Raw genomic sequence first — 25,794 nt, 5'->3', positions numbered from 1 at the left:
AAGAGCTTCTAGTATAAAGAGGCACCCAAGTGAACTATATTTGCAACAGTATCAAAAAGGATAATCAAATTACAAGGATCATGGTCCCCAAAAGGCCAATAGAACTCACTCTAATGACAATCCAAAATCATTTTTTCTTGAAACATATCTAAAGATTATTGCACCAATGGAAGCTTCAATGTAAACATGTTAGTTCAAAAACATAAAGATAAAATAATCCACATAAAGGTAGATGAGGTTTTAACGTGATTTGACCAACCATGCCTACATTCACGAATGAAAGAGAATCATGCCACCATACCATAGAGTATATCACAGAGGACAAAAACCAGATACAACTATTAGGTTCCCCACTCCTTGTATCTACAACCTAAAACAAAAGTCCCTTTGCTCCACTAGTTGTATCCCATTCTTCCTTACATCTCCATCCACCATGTAGAATTTTCATAAGTCCATCTCCATTTCATAACCTTTCCCCTCATGACCTAGAATATTTATATAGATATTCCTAATAACTTTTTTTATTCTATAAGGAAATTTAATATTTCATTAACATATGAATATAAGAAATATTCTATACAATATTCTTTACAAAGAAAGGAATATATACTAATTAGGAATTTGAGACACTTCCTAACAATTTTCACCTTGGATAAATTCCATTAAATTAGTCTTCCACCTTTCTTGATACACATTTTCATATCACATCTTGATGAAAGAACAATCAACTTCACCTTCAACTAAAATTCCTTTTGTCATCCTCTTATGTACTTTGTTCTCTTTGGTTCTTCCAAAAATATTCAACAAGGCTCTGATAGACTGATACCAATTGTTGTGTCAAGGGAAGCATCAAAGTAAACATGTTAAGTCAAGAACGCAAATATAAAATAATCCACACAACGATACACGAGGTTTAAATGTGGTTTGGCCAACCATGCCCACATCTTTGGATGAAAAAGAAGCATTCTACCATACTATAGAACATATTACAAAGGGAAAAAACCAAATACAACTATTAGGTTCTTGAAACATCCTAGGTTTCCTTACTCCTTGTATCTACACCCTAAATTACAAGGTCATTCGCTCCATTAAGTGTCTCCTATTTTTCTTCATATCTTTATCCACCATGTATAATCTTCACAAGTCCATCTCCATCTCATACCCTTTTCCCCTCATGACCTAAAATATTTATAGAGATATTTCTAATTACTTTCTTATTTAAAAAGGAAATCTAATATTATTGTTGGATACCAATTTTCCCAAAAGCTTAAACTTGTAGGATTTAGGCTCAAAATGTTATATCATGTACTCCAACAATTATAATGACATAAATATATGAAATACTCTATACAATATCCTTTACAAATAAGGAATCTACATCAATTAGGAATTTGAGACACTTTCCAATAATCTCCACCTTGGATCAAATTCCATTGAATGAGTGTTCCATCTCTCTTGATACACATTTTTGTATCACATCCCAACGAGAAAACATTCGACTCCACCTTCAACTGAAATTTGTTGTTTGAAAGTGACTCAAATTCTTAATTGATATAAATTCCTTTTTTGTAAAGAATATTGTATAGAATATTTTATACATTCTTATATCATTGTAATATTAGATTTTCTTATAAAATAAGGAAAGTTATTACGAATATATCTACAAATATTCTAGGTCATGAGGGAAAAATGTTATGAAATGAAGATAGGCTTATAAAAACTATATAAGATGGATAGAGATGTAAGGAAGAATGGAAGACACCCGATAGAGCAAGGGAGCTCATGGTTTAGGGTGTAGAGATATAAGGAGTGGGAAATATGCGATGTTTCAAGATTGCAATAGTTGTATCTACTTTTTGTCCTCTATAATATTCTCTATGATATAGTAGAATGATTCTCTCTCATCCATGACTGCAAGCATGGTCAATCATGTGTGAATTATTTTATCTTTGTGTTATTAAACTAACATGTTTACATTAAATCTCCCGTCGGCACAACAAAGACACACTCGAACGAGGATAAAAAAGGAAACCACAAAATAAAAGGATGTTCAAAAAGGACCTTAAAGATGGAAATCCTCATGTGCTTAAATGTTATTCACAATATTTAATTTTCTTATTACTTATAATTTACAAGAAACCCAACCTCATTGTGTAATCAATTAAGCAATCAAATATAACCACACAATAATTTGGAAAAAATTAAAATATCTATCAAAAAAAAAAAATTGGAAAAAATTATAATGATCAAAGCTGAACTGATGCGATTTTGATTGTGATTCATGTAAATTGGTCACAATCTATGCTGCTAAAAAAGTATACCTTTTTTAATTCAGTAACATATTACAGGAAATACCCTAGTCAAGCCCAACATGGAACATGTATAAATTGAAACAGTACTCAAATTTGAGTAACTGCAGTAAATCAGCTTATAACAGGGTGCCCATATACATCTTCAGCAGTATAACTTCAATTATGAAGTTTTTAGCCAATTCTTATAACAATGCAGAATGATCAGATTTTAGAAAATTTCGGCAGACATCTTTAGGTATATCTAGATACAACATTAAGATATTGGAGTACATAGGTAGTATTAGCTGTAATGTGACATGTAATGCACTCATTTTTTCATAGAATGAAGTAAAAACACCCTTGCAAATAAAATACTTAAAATGCAGACATGATAGCAAAAATGATTTTCAGAAATAACCTAGGCAGGCTTAATTTCAATTTAGAGACAGGTACACACATGAGAAGTCAATACAGTTCAGCACCAACAAACTTGATACTATCTTCAGAAGGCAATCTATGATAGGTTTATAACCACCCTCAAGATTTGCACAAAAAAAGGTCAATGTAATCACTCTCCCCATGAACTAGTCCCATTCCATATACATCATTTGACAACTGATTTTATTCAACCAATGAGTCTCTTGAATCTAATGTAACCAAAGATTCAACTCTCCATCCATACGTGGGTTTACAGCTGTAAAATATAGGAGACACTTATGTATTCTGATCTAGAACTCCAGTATTCTGAATCTGGTGCAGTATGCCCCAGGAGAATAAATAAAACAGAAGCCTCAGCAATTGAGTGACCATTTCCTCTGGAACAAGCATAACTATAATTTTAGGATTCATGAAGGAAGCTAAACCTTAGTTCCAGACTTCCATATAGTACATTAAACTATGTAAATTGAGAAATATAGTTCAACTGGTTACAAATGTGGAAGAACTTACATTGGTAGGAACCATATAGGGAAGCAAAGCGCTCAGCATTCTGTCCCTCTAGGATGTAATCAATTTCTTTAAACATATGTCTTACCTGCCAATACAAGGGAGACCTGAAGATATCCATAAGCATGCATTGACATTCTCACTGAAGATAATACAATGTTTAAGGAGCTACACATTAAAATAAATAAAAAATAAAAAAGAGTGAAGTGGATAGGACTAAGTAAAAACAATGACCATTTAATTTGAACTTTGGGAACATGTGGACCATTGATTAAAAAATTTAATGTATATCCATTTCCCAGAGAGAAACAACTGAGGATCTAGCAATGCTGTGTTAATAAGAAACAATTAGGTTTTGAGTTGTAGCACTCCCACATGGGGGAGAGAGAATGATAGGCACATTGTTTGGCCTGCAAACTGATTATTCTGACTAAATACACTTCTCTAGAATAGGTGGAACACACAATGCCTCCAGCTCTTACATTCAAGGAAGTAATTCACCATAAAACCCTTGATATTCTGTATAAATAGGAAAAAGGTCCTAAAGGATGCATCTACAATCTTCCTGAAAGAGGGTCATCCCACCACTCCCCAGTTTAGAGCTGTTAAATCATGCAATAAAAACTTTCTAGACAATTTTCCATACACCTATCCTGTATTTGAACTACCATCCAACCCCAGTATTGCTAGTGTGACCTAGCTGCCTACATTTTAAATTTAACTCAGTACATTTTATCTCCTTTGCTTCCGTTAACTTGATTAAAAGGAAACCTTTTTTCACATATGCAATGTATGGATATATTTATGCATAGAGAATAAATGAAATAAAACTATCATTCTAGACTTAGAAATTTGAGAAAATGGTAAATTAAAGAGGAGGCTAGAGAATAATAGAGTTCCTGAATCCCATTATCAACATGCAATTTGCCCATGTTCTGACCATAACTTTGTCCTTTTTGAAATGCACAGGCTTTATCTTGCTATCACAAAGATACCAAACCTTCAACTTAAACAAAAAATTGAGAATGCACTAATTTGACACAAATCATCATGTCCATGGCACAGCAAGAAAATTTTAAACCAATATATTATGAATATTAATCCCCAAAAAATTAGATAGATAGATAGAGAGAGAGAGAGAGAGTAGTCAAACCATTTAGCTTATTCTGTTATATTTACTCAAAACATAAAGTATCCAAGTAATACTCAGGTCTCTAATTACTGGGTGCAAGTGAGAATTGAAAGGAAACAGAAATGAGTTGCCAAGACATTTAAACTGAATAAAATCCTACTGAATTGTAAATGATTTCCTTCCAGTCAGATAAACTACAGATAAGGGATTCCCCAACTGCTAGATAGAGTAGAGCAAGGGCTAAAATTAGGGGTTGAACCACCACATACACCTTAAATTTTAGTCTCCTGCTTCACAGACTCTGTCCATACATGTAGACACTTAACCACTTGTAGACCCTCCATTTTGTCCATGTTGCACATGTACCCTAATCTTGTACTCAGTCCCTCTTGCTTTGCTTCCTTACATAGTGTGTGTAAGCTTTCCTTCTTCATCGGTTGTTGTTGTGCTTCTTAGTGGTTCAAAAGATAACTCTTGTCTACTTAGTGGTTCAAAAGATACTCTTTTTAAGCATGATATGAGACTTGTCTTCTTGTACATTCTTTTGATTTATTCAAATCTTGAGGAACACCGTTTCTGTGTTTACCTCAGGGTTTTGAAGGTGCTATGTTTGTCTTTGGAAAGAAAAAATTAAGAGCAACATGTGTTTGACATTTTGCTAAAACCTTTTTTTTATATATAGAAAAAGGCTCTTTAGAGTATTTTTTGTGGGTTTTGACCATTTTCTCAAAACTGAAAGTTATTCACTTCTTTTTGCCTTGTTTTAACTTCACTTCAAGCTTCTTTCAATGGCCATTTTCATGGCTAAGGCAAGGTTCAAGAAAATGGCCTTGGCCTCATTAATTTAACTTGAAAAACCAACTAGGTGCTCTTCATTTCACCATTTTTCAAAAAAAAAATTAAACTGGTTGTTATGAGTCATATTTTAGCCCTTATGAACTCCATTTTATAGTCATTTGGGGCTTGAAGGTACGGAGAATTTATGATCATTAATGGTTTCCATGAGCTTTAGCATACATATCTTAAAGTCACTTAAGAGTATGCTTAGTTATGGATGCCTTCGTGTCTTTTAGCCCCTTTTCTCAAATCTTAGTATAATTAGGCATTCCTTGATTCTTATGAACTTCATTACATGTTCATTTCAGGGTTAAGAAAGTGCGGGAGCCCTATAGTTGAACTATGGTTATGCTCTTAGCCAACATCACTCATTTTTCTCTAATCGTTGTTTTTCAACCCTTCTTATTGCTAGAGTCGGGGATTGTTCTTAAAAAATCTGAATCTAACAAGATTGTTCTTGGCCTTATGAGCCTCTTAATATGCACATTTGAGGGCTAGAATGTTAAAATATCCCTGCAAATTAATTTAGGCTATTGTTTAAGCCTACATTTTACTTCTAATCCTTGGTTCAACTTTCTTCCCTTCATTTTACAGCTTTTGAAATTCTTTTCAAAATTGAATTTTATGGGACATATCCTTAGCCTTTTGAACTCTTTTACATGCTCATTTGAGGCTTGAGAATGTGGGAAGCTCATTGCAAAATAAAACTAGGCCAAGGTCTTGGCACATTTGATTGAAAGTTTTCAATAGCACTAGTTCATATGCATGCGTCTGATTTGCTTCAGCTGTGCTTAATGTATCTCCTTAAGCTCTCTTTGAGTAATTTTTATTTGTGTCGATTATGTAATATCCTTTATCTTGCTTTGAGAATCATTTGTGTATAATTTAGGTTGCAAGTCATTGCTTGAATAATATCCTCATGCAAGCTTAAAATTGTTGTTTATTTAAATTTTAAAATAATGTCCTATTTCGGGTGTTTCTAATGTTTCATTAAATCTGATTTTTTTTAGGCTTTTTGGTGCCTATTGAGGTTTTTATTTAAATTGTACATATATATTGAATAATGTAGAGAATTCATTCTTTGGTGGTTCACTCTTCCATGTTTTTATATTGTATAACTCTTTGAAGCCTTATAAATTGGTTCATTCTTCTATGTTTTTATATACTGCCCTGTTTTGCATCATGAAAAGTTTTTGTGACTCAATCCAGTGTGTTTTTAATTATTTTTTTTTAGCTTGGAATATATTCTAGACATCTTAAATATGGTGGGGAATTTTTCCCTGTTCAAAAATCCATCTCTAAGCTTATAGAATAAATTGATCTTTTGCATGCCTATGTGCTGTCCTGTTTTTGTGCAATGAAATGTTTCTTCAACTCTAGATTATTTGGTGTATATTTGGGCATCTTTAAACCTTGAAATGTAATCTAGACATCTTGTATATGTTAGAGGATTTTTTCCTTGGTGTGTAACTCACTTTTAACCTTGTTTAATAAATCATTCTTTGACAAACTCACATGTTGTCTCCTTTTTTTTCACTCTTTAATGTTTCTTTGAGTCAACCCCATTTGATGCATTTTTTACCATTTTTGACCTTTGATATGTGTTTTATATAACTTGTACATGTGTCTTGCTTTGGTGTATGATCCCTTACTAACCTCGTTGAATGAATTTATTTTTCTCATACTTGTGTGCCGTCCAATTTTTGAGCCATGAAATGTTTCTTCAAATTTGATTTCTTTTTTAAGGATGTTTGACCTTATTTGAGTCTTGATACATGTTGTAGATACCTTACACATACTAGAAACTTTTGGTTATGATGTTAAGTCTCTTCCTAACCATGTGATTTAATTTTTTCTTTCCTATGCATACATGTTGTCCTGTTTTAGCACTCCTGAGGTAAGCTTTGCATATTTTGTTGATTAACCTCTTTATTGAACTTGTTTATCTCTTTTATCCTTTTTGCTTACTTTGTCCAGGTGCACCTTGGTTTTCTTAGATATCCACACGTTCACCATCATTCCTTTATCTTTTTTCATCATGCCTTATTGTATATATGTGCTCTTGTTTTCATAATATTTATGATCAACTCATTTTTTATTTGTGAAAATTTGATTTATGAAAATTGAAGTCAACGCTTATTTTTATTTATTTTTAAAAGGGAAAACAAAATAAGAAAGAAAATCATAGTATGACTCCTTTTGGAAAAATAAAAGGCATGGCTATGAAAAACTGAGTCTAAGCTTAGGGGCTAGGTACTTACTGGGAAGGTATCATAAGGATAGCACCCCTCTAAGCCCTAAAGAGCTTTCTACTAAACAAGTGGAGGAAACTATGACAATTGACTAATTAATCATGGATACCAAGAAAATAAAAGCACAAATATACATACAACAAGGCATGGTGACAAAAGGCACGGGTATGATGATGAATACATGAGCCATGTGTGTTGGAAGATCAAGGTGCACCAAAGCAAAGCAAGCAAAAGAGACCAAAGAGATAAATAAGTTCAACAAAGAGGTTAACCAACAAAATATATATGACTTACCTCAAGAGTGTAAAAATAGGACAACATACATACATAAGAAAGAATAAACTAATTCAAAAGGTTAGAAAGAGATTTATCAACAAAACAAAACTTCTCAAGAATGTACAAGGCATCTACAACATATCAAGACTCAAGCAAGGTCAAGCATCCACCAAAAGAATCACATTCAAAAGAACGTCCTATAACTCAAAAACTGGACAGTGCACAAGCATGTAAAAAATAAATTTATTCAACAAGGTTAGCAAGGGATCATTCGCCAAGGTAAGATGTATTTAACATGTACAAGATGTCTACAAATAGGACTCATAAAAATCAGTTTAAAAATCTTTAGAAATTAACAAAAAATCTAGAGCAACTAGTTAATGTTTTCAAGCAAATTTACAACACTAAGGTCCATTGCCTTGAACCTAGCCTTTGGGCACGAAAATGACCATTAAAAGGAGCTTGAAATATGATTAAAAAAAAACATGGAAAAAATAGAACCTAACATTCAGTTTTGAGAACAAGATCAAAAACCCACAAAAAGGGCTCTAAAGAGTCTTTTTTAAAGAATGGCTCTAAAGAGCCTTTTTTAAAGAATGGCTCCAAAGAGCCTTTTTAAAAGAATGGCTATAAAGAGCCTATTTTAAAGAATGGCTAAACAAAGCCTTTTTTAAAGAATGGTATTGCCAAAATAACAAACACATGTTGCTCTTGATTTTCTCTTTTCAAAAACACCCCTAGAATCTTGGGAAAACAAGAATAACTCATGCTCAACAAGAAGCAAAAAAAGAAAAAGAGAAAAAAAGTAGATTACATATCCAATCAAGGCTCATATCATGCTTCAAGGATCGATGAACTCCAAAAAAAAATATCAGTCCAAGAATAGAACAAATAACCACCATCCAAGGTCTAAACAACATCAAGGCACCAATTTCGATGTATAATCAAATATCTAATAAGCACACAAGACAAAGAAAATGAAGAAAACAATATTTAAATTCAAAGCTGAAGAGAAAAAGTACAATTAAACAAACCATGACCTTCCAAGATCCACATCTTATATATTCACCATCAAAGAACCCCAAGAAATAAACTAAAACAACACAAATCTCGGAATTATAAGTGATCGATCCAAGAAATTCTCCTCCAAGCAAAATACTTGGCTTCTAGTTGCAAAGAAGTCCTCTTCCAAGCCAAGGATGCCTCTAAGTATTCAAATTCTCCTTACTTCTTCAACTCTCTCAAAATGGGAAGAGTTTCCCCTCAAAATCGAAGAATCCCCTCCCCCCACCCCCAAAACAAAGAAAATAAGCCCAAAGACTCCTATTTAAAGGCAAAGGAGGGTGGAGATCTAGACACATCATCATCTTCCTTAAGCCTCCTATCCCCCTCCAAAGAATCACAAATTGTGCAATTAGATCAAGTGTAATCAAGAAAGCCAAGTGTCATGCCAAAAAGGCCCTGAACAATGAATGAAAACCCCCCAAAAAACAACAAAAAGAATGTGCAAAAAATGATATTTGAAATGAACAAAAACACGAGTATATTTTCACCCTAGTTTCCAACTGCTGAAAAATCACATGTTCACCCATCAGCTGCAACTGGCCCCTCATGAATCACAATGATTAAATTTTTCCTATGGGCTATGATCTTCGAATCCTCCCAAAATAAACACTCCTACTATGAAGACATGAGTTCCAACAGAAAGCCTCTGATCTTCCTCACAAGCCATGCAACCAACTAGATATTTGGCAGCTGCTGAGCTATCCAACCTGCTCCTTCTCTCTCAAACTTCAAGGCGCTGGGATGGAAGTTCCTTGACTCCTTGCAATGATCAAAAAACCAGACCCCTTCACTACCATCTTGCTCTCTAGTCTCAAGATTTTCCTCTTGATAGCACACAATTTTATTCTATCATATTCTCAAAACTCTATATTTGATTAAGATGAAAACAATTTGACTGAAATGCTTGCAGAATCAACAGAATAAGTCCATGCAGATATAGTTTACTAGGCAAACCTATAACTTCTAGACTCATAATGTGGCAAGTTGTAATGGAAACTTTAGATACCCATAGCTTGATTTTTTTTTTAACCAAGCTGTAACAGAGCAAAATACAACCAGAATGGTTTAAATGTGTTGAATATAATGAATTTATAGTGTACAATCTTTCCTTTTTTTAATATAGGTCACATGTATGGTAGTTAGGACTCTTAGCCTTGTATATATATATTTTCTCAATTGTAAGTAGACAACACATGAATGAGAATCAAGGTTTTCTTCTCTCTCTCTTAACATGGTATCAGAGTCAATGGAGAAAACCTAATTCTTTCCAGTTTCCCCGTGTCATCAATTCCGGGAAACCTTCCTGTGATCGTGTTTCATTCCGGTCACCATCCCCAGACCCCAAAGCTTTCCGGTCAGTCGAATCGTCGTCAGAAAACATTCACCGTCGGCGACTTTTCCTGCGAACTTTTCCGGCAAGGTCTTTTTCCGACACCGCAAGGAGCACCTAGAGGAGATCTCCAATTTTTCCCAAAGCACCGGAGCCAGAAAACCACCCACGCGCCGGCCACGCACGTTTTTCCGACCGGTGACTGCATCTCACGTGCCGGCGCGTGAGGGCGCGTGAGCCACTTTCCGGCGACGCGCTTCCTCCTCCAGCCTCGCCTGACGCCGACTAGCCACCCTTCATACCTGTTTCTGCCATCCAAGCCCTACACGTGCCTCTTTTGGGGTTCTTTTGCCTCCGCCGACCCTCCGAACAGTTTTTCCGGCGTCCTCCGGCTATTTTTTCTCAACCCCAATCCCTGCACGTGCCTTGGGAAGTGTTCTTCTACCTTTCCAGTGGTGCCACGGTTGTTTTTTTCTTTTCTATTTGGTCTCTCACACGGGCGATTCTTCGGTTTTTCCTTCTTCAGCCGCATCTGAAGCCGTATTAGGGCTCTCTTCGATCCAAATATACTTCATTCTCCAGATAAGTGGATATGGCTACTAAAACTTCCATTTTTTCCTCTGTCATATCTGGATCTCCTATGATTACTTCGGAGAAATTGGTTGGCAGTGAAAATTATCTTTCTTGGTCTGCCTCTGTTGAACTTTGGTTTATGGGACAAGGATATGAGGATCACTTGGTTACACAGGAGGCAGATATCCCTGAGGTTGAGCGCATACAGTGGAGAAAGATAGATGCCCAGTTATGTAGTGTATTATGGCAATCAGTTGATCCCAAGATCCTTCTTCATCTTCGGGCCTACAAAACTTGTTTTAAATTTTGGACTCAGGCCAAAGGATTATACACGAATGATATCCAACGTCTTTATAAGGTGGCTTCTGCTATTGTCCATATCAGCCAACAGGACTTGGATCTATCTACTTATATTGGCTAGATTGTCTCTCTTAAGGAGGAGTTCTTGACTGTGACGCCTCTTACTCCTGATATTGGGGCTCAACAAACACAGCTTGATAAGTTCTTCATGGTCCTGACTCTTATTGGCCTCCGTCCGGATCTTGAGCCTGTCCGCAATCAAATTCTTGGTAGTTCATCAGTTCCGTCCTTGGATGATGTGTTTGCTCGCCTCCTTCGTATCTCGTCCACTCAGACTTTGCCATCTGATACCATTTCAGATTCTTCTGTATTAGTTTCTCACACTACCTCTCGAGGAGGACGCAGTGGTAACCGAGGTAGAGGCCAACGTCCTCATTGCACCTATTGCAATACACTTGGCCACACTCGCGATCGTTGCTATCAGTTACATGGACGGCCTCCTCGCACTGCCCATGTGGCCCAGTCCTCTGATTCTCAGCTGCCTCAGCCTCCGAGCTCCTCCGCATCTCAGGCATCTCAGGCCTCTGTTGTCTCTGTTGCCCAGCCTGGTAATGCTTCTGCCTGCCTTACCCACACATCTTCTCTTCGACCCTGGATTCTAGATTCTGGAGCTTCTGATCACATATCTGGTAATAAGGATCTTTTCTCCTCTATTACTACTACCTCTGCTTTACTTACTGTTACCTTAGCTAATGGTTCTCAAACTGTAGCTAAAGGTATTGGTTTGGCCCTTCCTCTGCTTACGCCATTCTCTATATGGCTTGAAACAATCTCCTCGAGCATGGTTTGGCCGTTTTAGTTCTGTTGTTCAAGAGTTTGGCATGCTTCGCAGTACAGCAGACCATTCAGTTTTCTATCATCATAACTCCTTGGAGCAGTGTATTTATCTGGTTGTTTATGTGGACGACATCGTCATTACAGGCAGTGATCAGGATGATATTTAGAAACTAAAGCAACATCTTTTTACCCACTTTCAGACCAAAGACTTGGGGAAACTCAAGTATTTCTTGGGAATTGAGATAGCTCAATCCAGTTCCGGTGTGGTCCTGTCCCAAAGGAAGTATGCTTTAGACATCCTGGAAGAAACTGGTATGTTAGACTGTAAACCGATAAACACACCTATGGATCCAAATGTCAAACTTGTACCAAGACAGGGGGAGCCTTTAGGAGACCCTGGGAGATATCGACGGCTCGTAGGTAAATTGAACTATCTCACCATTACTCGTCCAGACATTTCTTTTCCTGTGAGTGTTGTTAATCAATTCCTACAGTCACCATGTGATAGCCATTGGGATGCCGTAATCCGCATTCTTCGATATATCAAAAGTACACCAGGTCAAGGTGTGTTGTACGAGAACAGAGGTCATACTCAGGTTGTTGGTTACACAGATGCAGATTGGGCTGGCTCACCCACAGATAGACGTTCCACTTCAGGGTACTGTGTTTTTATGGGAGGTAATCTAATATCTTGGAAGAGTAAGAAACAAGATGTAGTGGTCAGATCTAGTGCTGAAGCTGAGTATCGAGCTATGGCTTTGGCAACATGTGAACTCATATGGTTGAGACATCTTCTTCGAGAGTTGAGATTTGGAAAGGATGAACAGATGAAACTCATCTGTGATAACAAGGCCGCATTACATATTGCATCCAATCCAGTCTTTCATGAAATGACCAAACATATTGAAGTTGACTGTCACTTCATTAGAGAGAAGATCGCATCAGGATGTGTTGCTACAAGTTTTGTTAATTCAAATGATCAACTAGCAGACATCTTCACTAAATCTCTCAAAGGTCCTAGGATTAAATACATTTGTAACAAGCTTGGTGCATATGACGTATATGCTCCAGCTTGAGGGGGAGTGTTGAATATAATGAATTTATAGTGTACAATCTTTCCTTTTTTTAATATAGGTCACATGTATGGTAGTTAGGACTCCTAACCTTGTATATATATATTTTCTCAATTGTAAGTAGACAACACATGAATGAGAATCAAGGTTTTCTTCTCTCTCTCTCTTAACAAAATGTATTATATGTGTGAGTATATGTATGCTTATCTTTGTTCATCATTTCCAGTTATAAGATCTAAAAAATACTGGGGCAGAATAACCTCATAAAAGCAAACCAAATAAATATGAGATATGGACCACAGGGAATTTTACTTTACAATTAACCATAGAATATATAAGATTTCAAGAGGTAAAACAGATGTCATATTGTTCCTCAGAAGCCATCTATGAAGGCATTTAAGTGGCTCACCATCTCATTAACAGCTACTAACAGATCCCGACGGGCCTTGGCAAATCGCTTTAATTGGCCTCCAATCATATTGAATAACAAGGCATCAAGAGTCAATAAAATCGACACACCAGGTCTTTGCACTTTAACAGCTACTAGCTCTCCAGAATGCAGGTGAGCTGCAAAACTTGAAGCAACAAAACATGACATTTAGCTTGAGTTTTCCTTGCAGATATAAATCCTTCTTTATACATTCGAGTACGATAATGAAGAGAAAACTAGCACAACTAAAATAAAGGCATCTAACCTTTATACACCTGTCCTAAGGATGCTGCAGCAATAGGCTCAGGGCTGATGTCAGCAAATATTTCTGAAATAGGAATGCCTAACTGGGATTCAATAGATTTAACTGCAGCACGAGTTGAAAATGGGGGTATTTGATCCTAGCACAAATAGAAAAGTTTAACTGTGAGAATGATAAACTAAAACAGAATTGCATGGAATCCACTAAAAGTGAGTTTCAAACTATGCATCATAGCATGGCCAGTACTGAAAATGATGGGCATATTCATGGTGAGAATATGACAGCATAACAAATACATACACAATTACATCACTCTGTGTGTGTGTGCGTGTGTGTGTGTATGCTCACATGTGTGTGTGTGTGTGTTCGTGTGTGGGTGTGTGTATGCTCACATGCGCATGTGTGTATGCTCACATGCGCATGTGTGTATGCTCACATGTGTGTGTGTGTGTGTGTGTAACAGTGACAATGATAAAATAAAATGGAATCCACATTAGATCCATTAAAAGTGAGTTTCAAACTATGTATCACAGCATGGCCAATACTGAAAATGTAGGACATAAGCATGGTGAGAACATGACAGTATAAGAAATACATAAACAAACACACAATTACATCACTCTGTCTGTGTGTGTGTGTGTGTGTGTTAAATATATAAGTTTCATTATTTATCTTAATTTCTGTGCTACTAAATAACTTAGAACAAGAAGTGTGACACAACTAATGCATACAAATATATTTTATGTTATCACCAGCATTACTCCTTTCCTATCATAAATTTTAAATTTTTCTTTAAAATTACAGTCTCATTTTCTACATGAAAACATAATAGTCATCTCCCAACCTGTCCCTTGCATATTTGACTTGTGTATGCCACATGTACATGTAGAAAAAATACATGTCTTTGGAGTACCTGACATGTGTCCAAGAGTGATGGAGGTACATCATATTTAACTGGGTGCCCAAACTCCTCTTTAGATTTGATAGCTAAAAAAGTTTAATCATATATACCAGCATTCAGTAAAGCAGATCAAGAACTGAGAAAAGCAAGCATACCTGTAACTTGGCAAGCTCTTGGCAATATACAGCTGGTAATAAATCTGGTCTGGTGCTCAAAGCCTGTCCCAGCTGAAATTCACAAAAATTTCATTGAACAAGTGAAGTTTGCCATGAAGTAATTCAGGGTCTATCTAACAATTAAAAATTTTGTACTGGGCAATAATTAAACATCATTTCAATCCGACCTATAATCTACAACCTCACAGCATACTTGAGACTGATATATTGCCAAACAGATTTTAGCGAAATACAGAAGCTCAAATCTAGAAATAAACATTGCTAGAGGAAGTTTAATTCTATTAATTTATGCTAATCCATTGCTCTGAACATTCTCATTGCCTACCAAGCCTGCAAAGATTCTAAATTTAAAGGAATTTTGAACTTCAAGATAAATTTGGTTTCAGGAGAGGAAAAATAAAAAGACAGGACTATTGCTCCTGGAAAGGGCATGAAGAAAAATTTGGAGGAGAGAAGGTCTGAAAGCTTCAAATTCTAACACCTCTTCTACAAGAACAGAGAAAGATAAACAAGATACAAATAAAGGAGAAGAAAGGTCTCCAGTTTCTTGATATGTCAGGTTACAATGAACAACCAGTATATTATTGCCACAAACCTATGTCCACTCCCTTCCACATTCCAACAAACTCTCCCTCTAGTCTCAATGGTCTCTTATATGATCCTCACCTCACCTTGATATTTATGTCCCTTCTTTTCCGAGAAATGGGAAAAAATTTTGCTTTGTAACTGGAGACTGTCACATGGACTTCAAGGTATGTGAGGTATCAACGTTGTATAAGGATGGGTTTTACATGCCAATTGCATCCAACATAGAAAAAGGATTGAATTCCTATCACACTTTAAGTAACCCAGGCTTCAAGTTAGATATCCAGACCTATGAAGGGAGAAAAAAGGAAAGAATTATTTAGCCATGTCTCTAGATCCTAAGTTATTGAGAACTAAACAAATCTAACACTTACAGATGCCAGGTACCAACATTTGCACCCAAGTCCATGTAACACAGACTGAAGATATGTTTGGAGGCTTAAAACTACTTTTGGGACCCATGCCAATGATAAGGAAGCCTTCTCTGTTCTCCCAAAAAGAAAAGAAAAAAAAGAACAAAGTATTTATGATTGTTCAGGCTTAATTATTTAGGGTTTTTATATTTAAAGTAAGAAGTTCCAAGTTGATATACTATTGATACTGCAAAAAACCGCAGCAGGTATTATAGTGAGTTAATGTTCATGCTACTGTAGTAAACAACTAAAGGATTTTGAGTTTTGTGGGTTTCTTTTACTTTTAGGGAAAATTTTGATTAAAGGATGAGATAAGTTTGATTCAAGAGAAAGGATAGATTTTTATGAGGGATATTGCCTCTGAAATGGAACCCCTACTGGATTTTTTCATAGCTCAAGGGGTTTAAGGCAAGGAAAATCCCCTTTCACCTTATTTGTTCGTAATTGTGATGGAGGCTTTCAGTTGTCTATTGAAGAGAGCAGTTTCCGGAGGCTTTTTATTGCCTTGCTCGGTTCGGGGAAGAGGGGGTGAAGGGGGCCAGGTCTCTCACTTGCTGTTTGCTGACGATATTTTGATTTTTTGTGAGGCGAGGGAGGAGCAGTTGACGTGTTTGTGCTGGCTGTTTTTTTTTTTTTTTTGATAAGCAAGCACAATTCATAAAAGAGGTTAAAAAAACCCCAACGTATACAGGGCGTATACCAGGCAGCAAGGCCCAAAGCAAGCAAAAAACCAAAAAACAAACCACCCCTCAACTGGAGGCCAACCACTCTAGGAAATCTAAAAGGGAGAGCGGCTCCACTTCCATGTACAATTTAGCCCATCCCCACAAATTACATACAAAAGAATATTTAAATCTCTGAATTGCTAAGTCCCCCCCCCCTTAAAGCTAATCTATTCCTTTCCTTCCACACCATCCAAAAAATGAATAACGGAATAGCATTCCAGAATTTTTTCCTTTTTTTCCCCACATAAATCCCCCCCCAACTAAAAAGAACCTCCTTTACAGTATTAGGGAACACCCACTTGACCCCAACTAAACCCAACACAAAGTCCCAAAGAACTCTAGCCACTATACAATGTATAAGTAAGTGATCCACACTTTCCGCTTCGCAAACACACAAAAAACACCTATTCGGAAGCTGCCATCCTCTCTTTTGGAGCCTATCAAGAGTCAAGATCTTTCCCCAAGTCGCTTCCCACGCAAAGAACATGATTTTAGTTGGAACCCTTCCCATCCAAATCTTATTTTTTGGAAAATTGACATCCAAAGACCTGTCCAACCAGCTGTACGAGTCCTTCACTCTAAACTGCCCATTTCCCCCTCCCTTCCACAAGACCGTGTTTGTGCTGGCTGTTAATGTGGTTTGAGGCAATTTCGGGGTTAAGAGTAAATCTGGACAAAAGTGAGTTGATTCCGGTTGGTAGGGTAGAGAATGTGGAAGAGTTGGCTGAAGAGTTTGGTTATAAGGTGGGAAGATTGTCTTCCACTTACTTAGGAATGCCGTTAAGTGCTCCTTCTAAATTTGCAGCCGCATGGGATGGAATTGAAGAAAGACTCCGCAAGAGATTGGCCATGTGGAAACGTCAATACATTTCTAAGGGGGGAGGACCACCTTAATTTGCAGTACTTTGTCTAATCTGCCGATCTATTTCATGTCTATTTTCCAGTTGCCTAGGGCGGTTAGAATGAGAGTCGAGCAAATTCAAAGGGATTTTTTGTGGGATGGTGGGGCTCTTGAGCAAAAACCTCACTTAGTAAGGTGGTTGATCGTTTGTTTAGATAAAAGAAAAGGAGGGTTAGGGGTTAAGAGTCTTAGGACTTTCAATAGGGCTCTCCTTAGCAAGTGGAGTTGGCACTTTGCAAATGAAAGAAAGGCCCTTTGGAACCAAGTGATTAGAAGGAAATATGGGGAGGAAAGAGGAGGGTGGAGCTCTTGTGAGGCCAGGGAGGCTTATGGAGTTGGGTTGTGGAAAGCAATTAGAAAGTTGGGGCACCTAGTGACCCCTTCTTTTGACTTTGTGGTGGGTGATGGAAGGAAGGTGAGATTTTGGAAAGACAAGTGGTGTGGAACCACTCCTTTGTGTGCAGCCTAAATTAAGTTTCTTTGCTTGGAAGGCTTCATGGGGTAAAGTTCTAACCTTGGACCATTTGCAAAAGAGAGGTTGGGCTTTGGCTAATAGATGCTTTATGTGCCAAATGTTTGAGGAGTCGATTGATCACCTCCTTCTCTATTGTGAAAAAACAAGGGAAGTGTGGATGTTGCTCCTTTCTTTGTTTGGAGTGTCTTAGGTATTTCCCTTTTTGGTAAAGGAAATCCTCTTAGGGTGGAGGGGTTCTTTTGTGGGTAAAAAGAGGATGGCGGTGTGGCAAGTGGGACCGTTATGTTTGTTTTGGGTCATTTGGAAGACAAGGAATAAAATTGCCTTTGAAGATAGTGAGGTCCATCCAAAGGCTGAAAGCTTCTTTTGTGTATTTATTGTGGTCGGAGACCAAATTATGGATAAAAGATGGTCCTTCGATAGATTTTGTAGACTGGCTAGCCACCAAGTAAGGGTCAGCTTGTTTATCTTTTTGTTTTTTTACCTCTTTGTATCTTGGTATACCCCGTGTATACCCTCTCTCTAGCCTCTTGGCTCTTAATGAATTATCTTTACTTATCAAAAAAAAAAATATGGTCCTTCGACCTTAATAGATTTTATAGATTGGGTGGGTTCGCGGTGAGGGAGAAGGTTTTGGGTTTTCCTTCTTGTTTTTGGGTTTAGTTGTAAGGGGGTGAGTGTCTCTATACTGTACTTTCTTTGGGTCGCTATTTTAGCGCCTCTTCGTAATACAATTCTTTTACTTATTTATCAAAAAGATTGCCTCTGAAATGGAAAACAGTCATCACTTTTGAAAAATATTTTTAACTGAGAATTACATAATTAAGCTTTGCTTAGAGAGTGAATAATTTTTTTCTTACTCTTCTCTTTCCTATGTAATTTGCTATTTTTGATAAACCTCACTTCTAATCATTCAAATCACTCTTAAAGTCTCATTACCAACAATATTCCCATACTTTTCTCTAAAAAGTTCTAATCCTAACTTTATCATTTTACTACAAAGAACATAATTTTACCAAATCCACCAAAAGGAAATATAGGGAACTGTTGTGATAACAAGTGAAGGAAGGTGAATAAAAAAGTAAAGAAAAAGCAAAGCAAAACCAAGAAAACCAACATTAAAAAAATCAACAGCAACATCAATGGGGGTTAGAGCTAGAAATCCCCATAACTCCTCTAGGGATCTATAGATCGCTCTTCACCAAGCCAACTGCAGCCTGTTTAGACAATCCCCAAATATGTAAGGAAAAAATCTACCTACAAAGGTCTCCAATCCTCCTCAACCAGTGGTCAATATGCCAAGGGCCATTGACCTACAAAGAAGCCCAGTAAATAACATCCAGAGAGTCCCCTTCCAGGAAGAGATCCCTGATACCTGTATTAGTAATCATTTTCAAGCCTTCCTAGAGGGCTAGAAACTCAGCCTCAATGATAATCTCATTGCCAGCCAGTTGAGAAAACACATGTGACATTTTCTCCTCTGATCCTTGATAAACCTAATCCATCGCCATAGAGCTGGGTTTTGAAGAGCAGAAGGGGCAGGTGATCATAAATTCATAACCATGCATACAGCCCCAAGTTCTTATATGTAGTTCAATTCAGTTGTCCACGAGAAAGGAAGATATGTTTTAGGAAAGCTCTAAAGAAACAACACTATGATGAAGTCAGAACAATAAAGAAGCTTTTCAGAAAAACTGAAAAACTCTCAAACAGGGTTGAAGAAGCTGTGGTAAACTCTAATTCTGATGACAGACAGGAAGGAAAAATCATCACAATTCGTTTCCTTAGCATACCAGGTTTTTCAATATCACCATTAGCAGGAGGAGAAAAAAGATTAACAATTCCACAAAGTTAATTCTGAAGAAAGCAACAGAGAAAATTAACAGGTTCTCCAGAAATACCATACTTGGCCTAAAAAAGGAAGCAGTACACTCTCCAAATAAAGCTCAACCTGGTGTCCAAATTCCTAAGAAAGCAACATCATGAACTCTAGATTTTCTTCTAAATAATAGAAGTTATAAACCAATACATTATACCAAAAAAATAACAAAACAAAAAGGAACCTGAATGGTAGGACTGCAGCAGACAAGGAAAAACAAACATAAGCATATCCACATGCCTAAAGCCTAGACACAGAGAAACCATATAATCTGCACTCCAGACTGTTAAAAATGACACCAATATCGAAAAGGTTAGACATATTATGACCAATTTACATGCATGTAAGCAGACTACATGTAAGTATACAACCTTTAAAAAATAAGACAGCAAAATATAATTATAAAATTAAAAACAACATCCATGAAAATTTCACAGAAAATAAACTAGCTTACCTTCACATAGAAAGGCCCCAAGCGGATCAGAGTTTCACGAAACTGCAATAAGTTGCATATAGTTACCACAGAATTTCAGAAAGTTACATGCTTATTCCTTCAAAAAAAATCAAATTACTAGATTTCAAGAGGAAAAAACAAAAAAAACATCATATATGATACTTCAAGAATATTCAATTGTCCTATCAAAAAAGAATATTCAATTGCCTGACAACCTTGAACCACATGCACTCTTGCATGGTCAAGAACTCTACATGAAGTTCATGAATGTTTTCCAAAATCATTTGAAAATTCCAGTATTTCGGTAATATTTCCATAATATATTATACATAAATATTGCAATACCACAGTCAATTACCCTCATTATGGAAGTAGCATAGATGAGAAAACTGGAAATTAAGAGTGCTCTAAATGATATTTCAAGGTCAAGTTCCAAAACTCTTATCACTTGAAATCAAAACCTAATCTTCAAAATATCAACTCATCATTGGGAAACTCAAGTTGGGCAATGCAAAGATTGAAAGTCATGATTGTTTCAAATCACCCAGGGTGATTGCCATTGTCAATCTTAATCATCATCCACATTGATTTCTTATCTAATTAAATTCTCATATTATGAATAACCAAGAAGCTAGATACAAGGTTGCTAATTCATAGTTGTAGATAGGTATGTAATAATTTCTTTTTTTATATATAAGTAAAAGAGATTTCATATTAAAAAGAGACGCTAAAAAAGCGGCTCAAAGTATACAATACCTATACACCCGCCTTCAACAAGGCCAAAATCAAAGAAAGCCCAACACCACAATCCTACTTAGAGCCCAACCAATCAATAAAATTAGTTATAGTTAGAGGGCAATCATCTATGAACAACTTAGTCTCGGACCAAAAAGAAATGCTAAAAGAGTGTTTCAGTCTCTGAATTGACAACATATCATCCTTGATAGTCAATCTATTCCTCGCCTTCCAAACCGTCCAGAAAATGTGAAGAGGAGCAACTCTCCACGCCTTCTTGCATTTTTTGCCCACGAAAAAACCATTCCAGCTTAGAAGTGTCTCTCTAACTAACGAAGGCAAAACCCAAGACACTCCAAATAAAGTAAAAAGTAGATCCCATAACACCCTTGTTCTTGAACAATGAAGTAGAAGATGGTTTATGCTCTCCTCTTTCTCAAGACACATAAAGCATCTATTTGCCAATGCCCGACCTCTTTTTTGGACCATATCCAAGGTTAAGGCTTTGCCCCACGTAGCCTCCCATGCAAAGAAACTAATCTTGGGCTGCACATTCACATTCCAAATATAGCTTGAAGGAAACAGAGATGAACCACCCGCTTCAAGGGCTACATAGAGAGACTTGACCGAGAATTTACCACTCTTAGTTTCAGTACAGGACACCATATCCTCCACATCCTCAAAAACTCTCTTACCATGTAGCCTCTCCAAAAATCTTTCCACCTCCTCTACCTCTCAATCATTAAACGCTCTTAAAAAACAGTGGGTTCCAACCCCCCTCAGCCAAGGGGTCCCAAATATCTGCCACCCACACTTCCTTCTCAACAGTCAAAGCAAAAAGAGAAGGAAAGGACATACACAAAGGAGAATCCCCGCACCATTTATCCCTCCAAAATCTCACCCTCCTCCCGTTACCAACAATGAAAACCATCCTATCGCTCACCATCTTCCAATCCATCCTTATTCCTTTCCACAACCCCATACCATGAGCCTCTCTCACTTCCTGAGAGCACCAACCCCCTCTATCTTCTCCATACTTCCCTCTAATCACTTTATTCCACAAAGCCTCTCTCTTATTTGCGAAACGCCAATTCCATTTAGCAAGAAGTGCCTTGTTGAGAAAGGAAAGGCATTTGACCCCCAAACCTCCTTTCGTCTTACTTAAACACACCAACTCCCATCTTACTAAATGAGGCTTTCGCTCCAAATTGCCCCCACCCCAAAGAAAGTCCCTTTGGATTTTCTCTAATCTCCGTCTGACTGAGCTTGGTAAGCACAACAATGACATTAGATAGATGGGTAAATTCGATAACGTGCTTTGAATAAGGGTCGCCTTCCCTCCCTTGGATAAATATTGTCTCTTCCACATGGCTAACCTTCTTCGAAAGCGCTCTTCCACACCATCCCAAATTGTAACTGACTTAAAAGGAGCACCCAAGGGCATCCCCAAATATGTGGTTGGGAGACTACCCAGTCTACAACCAAATTCCCAAGCCAGATCATCCATATTCTCTACCCTTCCTACTGGAATGAGTTCGCTTTTATCCAAATTTATTCTCAATCCCGAAACGGCCTCAAACCACATAAGTAACCAACTGAGATAAGTCAATTGATCTTGTGTAGGTTTACAGAACACCAGTGTATCATCGGCAAACAATAAGTGGGAAATTAGGACCCCTTCTTCACTCCTACCCTTCACCCTACAACCCGATAAGAAACCTCCCTCTACGGCCCTTTTGAGAAAAGCACTAAAAACCTCCATAGCTATCACAAAGAGATAAGGGGAAAGGGGATAGCCCTGTCTCAAACCCCTGGAGCTTTGGAAGAAACCCGCAGGGGTTCCATTGACCAACACGAAGAAACTTGCAGTGGATATGCACCACTTAATCCACCTAATCCATTTTTCCACAAAACCCATTTTCTGCATAACTGTGAGAATAAAAGTCTAGTCCACCTTATCATATGCCTTCTCTATATCTAGTTTGCACAAAATGCCACTCTCATCATTCTTGAGGACCAAATCAATGGCTTCATTAGCTATCAACACTACATCTAGGATTTGTCTACCTTCCACAAACGCCCCTTGAGCCTTGGAGACCACCTTTCCAACCACCTTTTTTAGCCTATTGGCTAAGACCTTGGCCAGCCACTCGTACAAGCTTCCTACCAAGCTTATAAGCCTAAAATCCCCTAAAGCTTCAGCCCCTGCCTTTTTTGGAATTGGGACCATAAAAGTTGCATTTAGGTTTTTAACAAATTTACCATTTTCGTAGAATTCCTTGAAAAAGCACATCACATCTGCCTTCACAAAATCCTAAGCAAATTGCCAAAAGGCCATAGAGAATCCATCTGGTCCCGGGGCTTTATCCCCATTACAGCCCAATATTGCATCGAAAACCTCCTCTTCCGTAAAAGGAATCTCCAAGGCACTAACGTCCAAAGGCTCCAATGTCTCAAACTGTAGCCTGGAAACAGAAGGGTGTCATTCCCCCAAATTGGACAGCAACAGCCTAAAAGCATTAGCAATCCCTTCCCTAATTTCATTCTCCTTCGTAAGCCAAGCTCCATTAATCTTAATTTTTTCCACATTATTCCTCCTCCTGTGAGCATTGGTCATCTTGTGGAAAAAACTGGTATTTCTATCCCCCTCTTTCAGCCACACTTCCCTAGATTTTTGCCTCCACGTGATTTCTTCAAGTAAGACCCATTTTTTATAATCTTCCCTCGCTTCATTTCTAGCTTCCAGCTCTTCCAATGACAGTCTGCTAATTTTCTCCTTGGCATCCCAAAACTCCATTTGCTCCAAAGCCAAATTCTTTCTATATTCAACCCGACCAAAGGTGTTTCTATTCCACTCCTTCAGCTTAGCCTTCAGAGATTTTAGTCTTTAGACCAAGATAAAACTTAGGGATCCACTGAAGCTACCTTCTTCCCACCAATACTTCAATAGGTCCTTAACACCTTCCACTTTCAGCCACATATTCTCAAATCCAAACGGGGAAGGGCCTCTTCTCAGGCCCCCTCCGTCCAAAAGAAGCGGAAAGTGATCAGACACCAGTCTTGGTAGAACAAACTGCCTCGCATCACCAAAATGACTGTCCCACCCCTCATTAACCAAAAAACGATCCAGCCTTGAAAAAGACTGATTATTCACCCCTCCAATCCAAGTAAAAGGGCCCCCAACCATAGGCAGATCCTTTAACTCTAGATCTTCTATAACTTCTGAGAACCTTCTCATGTTTGAATTCAAGCTCCTTCCTCTGCTACTCTCTTCTGGACTTATAATGGCATTAAAATCCCCTGCAACACACCACGGCCCATTCCAAAGCCCCTTAATGGCCCCCAACTCCTCCCAAAAACTCTCCCTGATCCTCCTCAATGTTGGGCCATAAACCCCTGTAAACATCCATAAGAAACCATCCTCACAGCTCTTAAAAGTGCAAGAAATAGAGAATGATCCTTTTTGAATGTCAACTAACTCCAACACCCTGTTATCCCAAAACACCACTATACCTCCAACTGCGCCCCTTGAATCTACAGCTCCCCATTCAAGGAATCCACCCACTCCTAAACTACGAATAATGCCCATTGACATTTCCTGAATTTTGGTTTCTTGTAGGCAAACCAGATCCACCCTATTCTTCTTTATCAAAGCTTTGATCACCTTCCTCTTGTCGCAATTATTGGCCCCTCTTACATTCCAAGTAAGCAGTCGGAGCTTCATTTAGACCTGCTCGTACTCCCCCCTCCTCCTCCTCCTCCTCCTCCTCCTCCAAGATAGTTCACCGTCCATTCCAGTTTTCTCAATTCTCTTTCGAAGTTTGACGACTCTAATTTTTTCCTTTTTCTACCATTCAACTTTCCTTTTTGAAATTTCCTCTCTTTCATTCTTTTAAGCAAAAGCAAAATTTCCCCTTCGAAGCCCTCCGTCGGCATTCCAAGATAGCGGCTAAACTTAGCCAAGCTACTAGAGTGCCAACATAGTTCCCCCTCTTCGACCCTCTCCTCCTCATCCTCTTGGGAAAACATTCACGAAACCCCCTTTGACGCCTCCTCGGAAGACCCGGACTCCCTACCCGCCAAATCCTAGACCTCGGCCTCCCTCTCATCCGCCAATATCATCCTTAACGGACCCATAATAGCTCCCTCTACGGCTTCTGGACCTCTACCCTGATCAGAAACCTTGGCAATGGCAACACCTTCCCCATCCCGCCCAGAAGGAGTAGAAGAAAGAGAAATTTCCCGTTTCCCCAAAGAAAACAAAGAACAAGAGAATTGATCAGAATACCTGGAAGCCTCCTCCATCAACGCTTCATCAGTGATTTCTGAGAAATTAATAGTCGGATGAAGCGACCCCAGCTAGGAACCAAACAATTCCCCCTCTTGCTCTCCACCGACGCAGAGACTCCCATCGGAAGCCCTAACCCCTCTTAAATTCTCCAATATGGGTCATCCCACCTCCATCGAGCCTTTAAAAGACTCCATCATGGGCCGGCCCATCTCCTCTAAGTCTTTAAAGACTTCAATCACTTGGCCCTCCTCAGCGGGCCCTCTCTCCCACCCCAAATCCCTTTGCCGGCCCAACTGAAATTTTTTCCCAGGCCCGATACAAGAACTTTTCCCCCAAACTGGACGCTGGCCTCCTTTCGTCCCATCAGCCTCTGTTACTGTTTCCAACACAGTACCAGAGGACTCAACCTCCTTTCTGCAGCCCCCTTCACCAACTTTGCATGGCTCAGCTACTTTTGCAGGTTCCCTATGCATCTGTACCTTCGCCATTTTGAATCCAGCGCATGAATCTCCTTCTCCGTCATCCCTAACCTCCTGCTCCTTACCCTTCTCGTTTTTTATCGCCAAAACCACTTCCGACAACCCTGGTTTCACCTCCCACCATAGTTGTAAAGCATAACAAAAAGACCCAACTGCTACTTGCAAGGAGCTCGGCCA

The 25,794-nt window shown here is 38.1% G+C and overlaps 1 protein-coding gene across 1 annotated transcript in view; it reads right to left on the bottom strand.

The window, feature by feature from the left end:
- LOC117912776 (uncharacterized protein slr1919) overlaps positions 1 to 25,794 on the bottom strand; it is a 46,149-nt gene that overhangs the window by 16,430 nt on the left and 3,925 nt on the right. The window contains exons 4-8 of the mRNA XM_034827480.1: positions 20,113 to 20,154; positions 14,660 to 14,731; positions 13,607 to 13,742; positions 13,321 to 13,478; positions 3,240 to 3,324 (exon numbers count right to left, since the gene is read on the bottom strand). Coding sequence (XP_034683371.1) covers positions 3,240 to 3,324; positions 13,321 to 13,478; positions 13,607 to 13,742; positions 14,660 to 14,731; positions 20,113 to 20,154 — 493 coding nt within the window. The remainder of the gene's footprint in view (positions 1 to 3,239; positions 3,325 to 13,320; positions 13,479 to 13,606; positions 13,743 to 14,659; positions 14,732 to 20,112; positions 20,155 to 25,794) is intronic.

Source organism: Vitis riparia, chromosome 4 (assembly GCF_004353265.1).
Source record: "Vitis riparia cultivar Riparia Gloire de Montpellier isolate 1030 chromosome 4, EGFV_Vit.rip_1.0, whole genome shotgun sequence".
Taxonomy (NCBI): Eukaryota; Viridiplantae; Streptophyta; class Magnoliopsida; order Vitales; family Vitaceae; genus Vitis; species Vitis riparia.
Note: the sequence above shows the minus strand (reverse complement) of the source record. Positions and strands in the feature narration are given on the sequence as shown.